Source organism: Anoplophora glabripennis, unplaced genomic scaffold (assembly GCF_000390285.2).
Source record: "Anoplophora glabripennis isolate ALB-LARVAE unplaced genomic scaffold, Agla_2.0 scaffold1586, whole genome shotgun sequence".
Classification (NCBI taxonomy): Eukaryota; Metazoa; Arthropoda; class Insecta; order Coleoptera; family Cerambycidae; genus Anoplophora; species Anoplophora glabripennis.
The window spans coordinates 892-11,935 of NW_019417664.1; the positions used below are offsets into that span (position 1 = coordinate 892).

Here is an 11,044-nt window from a genome sequence, read left to right on the forward strand (position 1 = left end):
CCTAGCTTACAATTTAATATTTGCTGAAGCTTTTGAAAATTCATGTAAGTACATAGTGATTACTTAAAGTTAATGTTGATGTCATCAATGAAACATTTTTTTCATCTATGAAGTAATGAGCCTATGAAAAATCGCTTATTTTATTATTTAATCTATTCAGATTATTTTAATATTGAAAATTTTGTGACTATCAATTTGAATTCAAAACAGAACACACATTGTATTGTATAAAAAAACTTCCACTGACTTCCGCATTGATACTTATTTAGCATGAAGTATACAGGGTGATTCACAACTTATCCAAAAAAATTTGGGAGTAGATGCGGCATGAGAAATGGAGTCAATATGTAAAATTTTTTGTAAAATCCTTAGTTTCCGAGAAAAAAATTATTGAAGTTATAGTACATTCAACCACTACATAGCTGGACAACTGTAGTCTCTAGTGTCACTCGCAATACGCCAGGAGAGCTACATGGCCTTAGCGACTCCGAACACTGAAATCTGTCGTTGCGATAGTGTTTACCTCTTATCTGTGGTGTTTACAACAGTTTTTTAGTAGTTAGTGTCTAAAATGGTTTGCATGTATAGCAACTCGGAGTTGATGGATATCGTTTTAATTTATGTTGAAGCAAGACAACATTTCTGTTAGTTCGTAGAAAGTGAGTAAGACGGATCCAAATATGTTTACACGTTGGTGGATAAAATTTTGAACAATTGTTGTAACATCGGGTATGTCAAATGATTTTATTATTTAAAAACACAAATTAATTTTATGAATTAATAAAGGCAAAAGCATTTAAATTTGCCGATATAAAATAGATGATAGTAGTAGTAGTAGTAGTAGTAGTAGTAGTAGTAGTAGTAGTAGTAGTAGTAGTAGTAGTAGTAGTAGTAGTAGTAGTAGTTAGTAGTAGTAGTAGTAGTAGTAGTAGTAGTAGTAGTAGTAGTAGTAGTAGTAGTAGTAGTAGTAGTAGTAGTAGTAGTAGTATTTTGAATGAATATTTGATTTTTGGAATTTTTTATTTGAATTTTTGATTTGATTTTTTGATTTGAATTTTTGAATTTTCGATTATTTTGATTTTTAACAGGTTTTGTTATTACCTGTTTTCGTAAATCTTTGGTAGGGAACTTGGGTAAAGAAAACTACTAGCATAGCATGAAACTACTATATTCATTGAAGAGGATTAATTAAATTAAAACATCTCACTAAAAGTCTATGGTTAAACATCAACAAAACTTATTGTAGGTATTCAATTGAAACAATCTAAAATCTATTACACAGTAATCACATTCAGATAAATATCACAAATTGGAGAATTCCCCACAATATGACTTCACTTGTGGATTTCATAACAGGCATTTATACCGAGTGTCCAAAACAACCCCTCAACTCTCTGCTAAAATCTAGAATATTGAGTGGAATGCAAAATTCAGTCATCTTATGGTGAAAGGACCTTACCCGATCAATTGGAGATGTTATCAATTTCTAGTTCTGACCGGACGTAGCCTATTTGGACGGGAAGTCAGTTTTTATTTTCAAATAAAATAGTATATTTTTTTATAGCAGGTTTAAGTCATTTAGCAGTGTAGAATCGAAATCCGCAACAAAAATATATAGTATGTTATTTGTAAAAACTGACATCTGGTCTGAATAGGCTATTTCCGATTCCGACCAAAAACATCTCCAATTGATTGGGCAATGTCCACTTAGTATTACACGACTAAATTTCGCTTAATATTTTTGATTTTAGAAAGGGTGGACTGGTGGTTTTGGACACACGGTATAATCACAATATCACACAGCCCCAGCTATATTGTGATTAGTTTCTTTTGCTACGTCAGTTGAAAGAAATTATTATCCTTTTATGACGTTTAGTACAAACATGCAATTATACCGATTGATGGGTGTTATGAAATCCCTTTCTTCAACCATCACACTTTGTACTTCTGTGTTCTTCCCCCTATCATATAATTTCTGACAAGATTAGATATACAGCCTTTTATATAAAATTAAAATATGGTTTTATGTGATAAATGTATCGGCTATATATCCGTATTGTCTTAAAAAATAGGCCAAATATACAAAACTTAGTAAAACATTGTTTCAAATAAATACAGAAATCGTAACATCACAGCATTATATTATTTCTACATATTAATTTTTGACATCTTAAAAAATTACCAACTTGAACTTATGTTTACATTGCAGATAATAAATTTTTTCCATTTCCAAATTCAAAGACAAAAATTACAGATAGTCATATATGCAAAATTCGTGCAGTTTTAACTTTCATTCTTATGCCGGAACTAACTTTCCGATACGCCTTAGCACTTTATTTATTACAAATGTAAAATCTTGAGTAACAAGAGCCTTCCCAAATATAAGAAAAACAAAGATGTGTACTATTTATAATAAATCGGCCTATAAAGGAAGATTTTTAATAAAAATAATTATTTCATTATTTCTTTTGATGTAGTTTTCATAAATGTAAACTTTATGTAATCTACGAGGTTTGATCAACAAGTAACGGGAATTTTCAGATCGCGCGAGTTGCATCTTGTCTATCGAGTTGATTCTTTTTTGTGTATCGGCGGCACCATCAGTGACGTCAATTTTTGTCTAGCAAGCGAATGAGTACGGCTTAACACGTGTCTTTGGTGATTTTTTGTGTGGTGAAATGTCGGACTAGAGAGGTCGTCTGATATTTTGTGTCAAAAAAAGGATTAAGTGTAATAAAGTGTTCAAAATGTTAGGAAATGCATTTGGTGACAAAACTATGTCACAGCCCAAACTCAAATGGATACTCAAAAGACAACGTTTTTCAACAATGGAGGAGATAAAGGCAAAATCGCAACTGTGCTCAAGACCTAAAGAGGTGTTCCACCGGTGTCTCTCAAATTGAAAACTGCATATGACAGGGGACTATTTCGCAGGGGATGGTACAAAAATTTCAAATTAAACAAATGCTTTGAGAAAATTAACAATTCCCGTTACTTTTTGATCAAACCTCGTACACTGTATTACTAAAAGTGCTAAATTGGAATTAAAAAGGGAGAGACCACAATTTCATATTTAAAATTGAGAACGATCGTAAGAAATTTCTATGATAGACAGAAGCTCCATAATTAAAGTAAAACTGTGCAAATATATTATAAAATACGCCATAAGAGATATGTGGAAACATGAACCTAAATGACTGACGATGACCTTGGAAATTTGCATACATGATTTTCCTATCCTTAAAGTAAACATTCCATCGAAATCATTTTAAAACACATATGGCAGTGAAATTATACTAATTATAATGAAATTTAAAGTAATACTGAGATCAAGACATAAAATTTGGGTTTGATTATATTAGCCTGTGTACATCGTGTAGTCTGAATGTTTTTTAAATGTTACTCGACGCTTCAACGTTCAGCAAAAGAAACGTCCTATTATTTGAAAATTTTCCAGTCAGTCGTATTAAAAACTTTGAGAATATTTTAAGCCTCCCTTTACAATTATTATACAAAATATAATTTTGACCAGATCCATACTTAAATATACTGGACTTAAAAATAATGATATAAATTTGACAAAATAGCTCCTTCCACAGAATCAGTCAAATATGATTTCGTTAACTTTTACATTCTCGCGTATGATTTCAATCAATTTTTGCCACTGCTCTAACTTCACTGCCCAAACATTTAATTATTCTAAAACAAATGAAACCTCTTGTCGGTACTTACTGCCCGTGCCTTGCCGTCTGTACGGTATGAAGAATGATATGAATTTTTTTCAGGTTTCCTAAGAATTACATATGTAAAAATTAACATGGCATATTTATTCTCGGTGATTCTGCATGAGGTACGGATAAGGAAGTTTTATACGCAGTTTTCGAATCGTAATGTTGGAAAATACTATTAAGAGAGCGCTGCTACAAAACTTCCAAAACTAATGTTTTATATTCATATAATATAAATGTTATTATATATAGTATTAAAGTATTTACAATTGTGGTCACATATTTAATATGTACGGTGCAAAATACTTTTTTCTACTGTCACAATGTAATGTAAACCAAAAAAAAAAACAGTAGAAAAAAGTCTATACAAAAATATCAGTATATTCACATGTTAAATAAAAATTGTTCGAATAATAAAATATCTACTAAAAACATTAACATATTTAAATCATGATAAATACAATATACCACATTAAATCAAAATTTCTAACTTTAATAATGACACTTGAACAGTATTGTTTTAACAGGCAACAACAAATCATAAAACAATCATGTAGGACAGTGCAATATATATAGGATATAAATTTATACCCATATTTTATTATAACATGGGTTCAGGTGAGTGAAAATATATATTTTTATGGTTACCTAGTAATGGAACATTAATTTGTCATGTAGCGGTTGACTGTTCTCAGAGCGTATATCAGTTCGGCTTGCATCCTAGATTCTAACACCATAAGATTTACGTGGACCTGGAAACGAATACATATATTTAGAAATCACATTATTATTACGCCTTTTTGAGGCAATCATCTATCTTTTTCGTTTTGAGGGGCAATGTGGTCAAAATTAAAAAATTTGAAAACTCACTGTATACAGTGTGTCCAAGAAAAAGAGGGGATGGCATTAAGATCCAGGAAATGGTAAGAGATGCGGGGTGGCTTAAATTAGAAAAAAGTTGTGTTTTTTTGGGTAGTTCCGGGGATATCCGGAAAGACCCAAAATTTTGCAAAATCGTTTAATTTTTTTTTCTGGCATTATGTGAAAACGAATTTTAAAATAAATTGCATATTTACATTGCCACTTTTTTCACTCTATCAAATGACATCAACATTTTTGCAATTCAACGTTTCGTCTTCCAGGTTAATTTTTTTTAAAGACGTCATTGCTATTTTTATGACAAAATCAAGTCATTTTTAATTCTGAATTAGATGATATTACTATTGTAATCTCTTAAAAAGGTTTTTAACTTGTTTTAGCTATCATTTAAAATTTTTCCTGAGTACGGCTCTGANATTTTTTCTTTACAAAATTGTATTTGTAAGGGTCCCCTGTACATCCAGAATTTTTTTTTGGATAAGTTCCGAATCACCCTGTATAAACATAAAAACTGCCAGCGCTTTTCAATTCATAACAGATTGTATCTGTATGTAGCACCTTATGAGGACCATTGTCAACAAGTCTATCTCATTAAATTTTTATATTTTGCTGTTTTTATAATTTCTCGTCATTGATATTGTATTTTGTTTTTTCTATAATTTAATATTTTATAACATTTGCTTGATTATTTTGTAAGGGCTTATTTTATAATTTTTAATTAACCTATTAATGTATGTAAACTACAAATTAAAGAATTGATATCGGTTTAGTTAAATAGTAACATGGTTTATTTCACGCGACTTCAGTTATGTGAAGTACATATTATAATANATATTACTATTGTAATCTCTTAAAAAGGTTTTTAACTTGTTTTAGCTATCATTTAAAATTTTTCCTGAGTACGGCTCTGAACGCTTTCAAAATATCTATTGGAGGAAGTCTTTTTTCTAATTTGAGCCATCCCTTATCTCTTACCGTTTCCTAGATCCTAATGCTAACCCATCCTTACCTTGGACACACTGTATAAGAGACCAAAAATAATCAAGTCAAATAGATTTGATTTAAGAGGTATAATCTTTCCGATCCCAATTGAAGACCAAAGAGCTGGGCAGTATATACCAGGTTTGGTCGCTGACGCAGCAACTCGACATTGAAATATTTGAAAAACTTATTCCCATATCTATTTAGCCGTACACATATACAGGTTTGGTCGCCCAGTTGAAGAATGCGCGCGCGAGCAAACGATGCACAAACACAGCCGCACTGGGCGACCGGCCATAAATTTCAGTTGTTGACAAATTTCATTGCAGTAGAATTTGGTATGATTCAGGTAATTTTAATTTATTATCAACGAAATATAACCAGATAATATTGAATCAGTAGAACTGGTTGTTGATGAAATCGATTTAGAATTTAAAAATAAAGATTTACATGTTCAATGTCAGTGTTTCATTTTAAATATTTACAATTGTTTAAAAGAGGAAGAAAATGAAAAATCTGAAAATGAGATTAATAATAGAATTCGCATATTAACTAAAGTTTCAGTGCCCACAATTTTTCGTGTTATTAAACGAGGTGTTACAGATCATTGTGTAAAGATGAAGCGGAAACAAAAATTTAAAGATATCGATGACATGACGAGAGACTTAATTCGGCGGACAATTTATAATTTATATAAAGAATATTGACGACATAAATAATTAAAATATGTTGTTGGTCAAATCAACATATAATAGAAATTTTCTACACATTATATACAAACTATTATAATTTTTTACCTTCAGCAGAAAACTTTTTTAGGGGTGCCTATGAAACTGAAAAAATGTTTATTGCTATGCGTTTTTATACATGTTCAACTGACTTCGGAAAGACTATAACACCAGTGTAAAATGATAAATTAAATCGTCTTTTTTTTTAATGGAAGAAAAAATAAGGGAATAATAATATTTGAGGATATTAGTAACCATGTCTTTAAGTGTTTAAATAAAAATAATTAGTCTTAAACCATACAAAATGGCACTGAGGCATGTTGAAATTGAGGCACTCTGTGACGCTCAGTGTAACTGACGCTTTGGCATAAAACTTCTTTCCCCTTATTCTATAAGGTTCAAAGCATCTTTTAAATCAATAAGAAAAATTATGGTAAACGTATAAGGTTACCCATATTAAAAGTTTTTTTGTGATATTGAATTTCAGACCAATACAAAAATATGCTGATGTTTCCAATAACAGAGAAACCAACATTATAAATTTTATACCCTGTATACATAAATTCGGGGGAGGTCGGAGGACATACTATCTCCCCACTCCTTTCACCCACCATCATTATGCTATTTTGTTAGTTCAAAATAATAATTTCCTTCACCAAAGTCACCCGGCTGCAGAAACGGTAGCCTCTACCAAGATAAATTCGTTCCTGCTACTTCTTCCCAACCTCTTTGGGAAATTATGACTCCACTTTGCATAGGTTGGGTTTCATACAAGATGATTCACAACTTATCCAAAAAAAATTTGGGTCAATATTTAAAAAAAAATTTTTGAAAAAAATCCATTTAGTTTCTGAGAAAAAAATTATTGAAGTTGTAGTATATTCAACCATTACATAGCTGGACAACTGTAATCTCTAGTGTCATTCGCAATAAGCGTGGAGAGCTACGTGGCCTCAGGGACTCCGAATACTGAAATCCGATCTTACAATTATAGTTGCGTTAGTGTTTACCTGTTATATATGGCGTGTCAAAAATGGTGTGCGTGGATAGCAAATCAGAGTTGATAGATATCGTTTTAGTTTATGGTGAAGCAAGACAACATTTATATTAGTTCGTAGAAACTGAGTAAGACGGACCCAAATGTGTTTACACGTCGGTGGATAAAATGTTGAACAGTTGATGTAGCATTAGGTATGTCAAATTATTTTTATTATTTAAAACCACAAATTAATTTTATTAATTAATAATAACAATAATGGCAAAAGTAGTAGAATTTGCTGATATAAAATAGGTGCTATAAAATTCTATTTATTTATTTCCTTGCGAAAGTTTTTGCCCGTTTTTATCACACTTTGCCACCATGCCGGTTGCATTGTGTTAGATCAGGTTTTACAGTAGACCAGTTTCCAGTGCCGTATTTTTTAAATTATTTTCGAACTGCCTTTTCGATTTTTTCGTTACAAAATTGTATTTGTGAGTAAATCCGAAATTTTTTTTTTTGATAAGTTCTGAATTACCATGTATACAGAGTCTCCTACATAACTATGAAAATTTTCACCATAGTTCTTTAAAAGCAACAACTACTGTATAAATTTTTTTTGGAAAATCACATTTTTGTTTGGTACCTTGTATTGCTAACGAGAGCGCATTAAACAAACATTTAAGTAATATATGCAAATGATTTATGGAACGATCGACTATCTAAAATTTTTTTTGCTGATGAACTACAAATATTTTAAGCAAATCTTTTGATATTAAAAAAAAAGATGTGAATCAATGAATCAAAACTATTTTAAAAATGTGCTCCATTTTGGAGAGAAAGATAGTGGAGGGAGGGGGAAGGAGAGGAGGGGGAGAAAGGGGCGACAGGGAGGGGGGAGGAAAGAAAAAGAGAGATAAAGACTCTGAGCAATCTTTTTAGAATTTCCTCCAAAATTCAATATCACATAAAAACTTCTACTTGATTAAATAACAACATTCACATTTTTCTTTATTTTCTCTAAACTTAAAAAGTTAAGGTGAGTGAGGTCGCACTTATAACCAATCACCCTGTATTTTAAGTTTACGAAAACATCTTTTTTTTCACGTCTTTTGAAAATTATCAATAAATAATTTCTTACCTTTTCACTATGTTTAAATTCCCTAAGAACTCTATCGTAATCCTTTTTGGTTACTCTTTCGGGATAACAACAAGCACTTTTAATAAAAGTCTTAAGAGATCTCTCTAGAAGCGCATTTATTTCGCCATAGTCGTAATCATCGTGACGAATGCCGAGTAAACACTGAATATAATTCCAGATCGCTCTGCGGAACCTCGAGGTGTCCACATCCGTCCTGCCGCCCATGGTATAGTAGGTCAGGTTATACGCAGTCTTAAATTTGTCATCCAGTAGATTTCCCACATCGTTATATAACCTGGAATAAGGGTACACGTTTATTTATTATTATTATACATCGTTTAATTTCAGGAGAATGTTATAGACGTTTGCATCTGCTTTAAGTGATGTGGATATAAGGTGAAGCTGGTTCAGATACATTTCAATATCTTCGTAAAAATTTTCAATCTATCATTTTTTTAACGTAAGTTGTTTTATATACTTTTATATATTATACAGGGTGTCCCGAAATTCATGCAACAAAATTTGGTCATAGATTCTTAAGACAAATTTAGGGGGCCCGTATTTTTCCTTTTTGCCAACTGGCTTTGGAGTTACAGCCCCCTGAAATCTGTCCCTAAGAAGTCTTTTTTATATCTCAAAACCATGTTGTACGAGAATCACTAAATTTGGTACACAGGGGTTTTATGACATGTGGAATCTCACAGTGCTACGCTTTTTTGTGAGAAGCCCCCTTAAGACATTTTTTCGTGGGCTCCCTTGTCTTTGGAACCAGAAAAATTTGGTCACAAATTTAATATTTTTTTTAATTATTAGTTAGCTAGAAAGCCAATGAATTTAGAAAATTTTTTGTTCCTTGATAAAACATTTCGTAAAACGCAATGTTTTTGAGGAAAATGGCGAATCATGATATGCATTCGATGACATTTTGACATTTTTCTCGAAAACATTGCGTTTTACGAAAAAAATATAAAGAGACAAAAAGTTTCTAAGTTTAATGGCTTTCTAGTGGACTGATAATTTTTAAGAAATTTAAATATGCGACCAAATTTTTTTGGCTCCAAAGACATAAAACCCCTGTGTACCAAATTTAGTGATTCTCGTACAACAGGGTTCTGAGATATAAAAAAAATAAAAAATACGGGTCCCCTAAATTTGTCCTAAGAATCTGTGACCAAATTTTGTTGCATGAATTTCGGGACACCCTGTATATAATAGTTGTTTTGATATCTGCATCCATATCTGCAACTGCTGATACCGAAAAAATGACGTCTGTAACATCCCTAATGTACTAGTACATTTTTTCATTCTATAGTACCAAAATGTATTAAAAAATGTTACTACAGGTCTTAGATTACATATTCGATGCGTCGGTTTTTGTGTTTCGGTTAACTATCTCTAAATTATTATTTAATCAGAACATTATGTGTGCAAGTTGATAATGTACTTCCATAACAAAATAGAGTTGATCATCATTCCTTATCAATACACGTGTATGTCATTCGATAAGAGTAACATATAATTCGACTATCTTTTTTTTAATCCAGTGACCCTTGGTCTTTATAATTCGGTTTATATACGAGGGTTGACTTTTATATTTCGGGAATGGACGATCATGGTGCTGCCATCTGACGACCGACGCACAGTGGTCGGATATCGATATTAGGTGGCCAAAAATGGGATAAATAAAATTTTCAATTTTTCTTGTTTTCTGTGTTACGAATGAACACCTAGCTTACAATTTAATATTTGCTGAAGCTTTTGAAAATTCATGTAAGTACATAGTGATTACTTAAAGTTAATGTTGATGTCATCAATGAAACATTTTTTTCATCTATGAAGTAATGAGCCTATGAAAAATCGCTTATTTTATTATTTAATCTATTCAGATTATTTTAATATTGAAAATTTTGTGACTATCAATTTGAATTCAAAACAGAACACACATTGTATTGTATAAAAAAACTTCCACTGACTTCCGCATTGATACTTATTTAGCATGAAGTATACAGGGTGATTCACAACTTATCCAAAAAAATTTGGGAGTAGATGCGGCATGAGAAATGGAGTCAATATGTAAAATTTTTTGTAAAATCCTTAGTTTCCGAGAAAAAAATTATTGAAGTTATAGTACATTCAACCACTACATAGCTGGACAACTGTAGTCTCTAGTGTCACTCGCAATACGCCAGGAGAGCTACATGGCCTTAGCGACTCCGAACACTGAAATCTGTCGTTGCGATAGTGTTTACCTCTTATCTGTGGTGTTTACAACAGTTTTTTAGTAGTTAGTGTCTAAAATGGTTTGCATGTATAGCAACTCGGAGTTGATGGATATCGTTTTAATTTATGTTGAAGCAAGACAACATTTCTGTTAGTTCGTAGAAAGTGAGTAAGACGGATCCAAATATGTTTACACGTTGGTGGATAAAATTTTGAACAATTGTTGTAACATCGGGTATGTCAAATGATTTTATTATTTAAAAACACAAATTAATTTTATGAATTAATAAAGGCAAAAGCATTTAAATTTGCCGATATAAAATAGATGCTATAAAATTCTATTTATTTCTTTCTTTGCGAAAGTTTTTGTCCGTTTTTATCACACCGC

At 31.4% G+C, this 11,044-nt stretch overlaps 1 protein-coding gene across 1 annotated transcript in view; it reads right to left on the reverse strand.

The window, feature by feature from the left end:
- Positions 1-1,152: 1,152 nt before the first annotated feature.
- The window catches only part of LOC108916111 (sestrin homolog), a 38,015-nt gene continuing 28,123 nt past the window's right edge, over positions 1,153-11,044 (reverse strand). Inside the window, exons 6-7 of the mRNA XM_018722313.2 lie at positions 8,437-8,731; positions 1,153-4,480 (exon numbers count right to left, since the gene is read on the reverse strand). Coding sequence (XP_018577829.2) covers positions 4,391-4,480; positions 8,437-8,731 — 385 coding nt within the window. The 3' untranslated portion in view covers positions 1,153-4,390. The remainder of the gene's footprint in view (positions 4,481-8,436; positions 8,732-11,044) is intronic.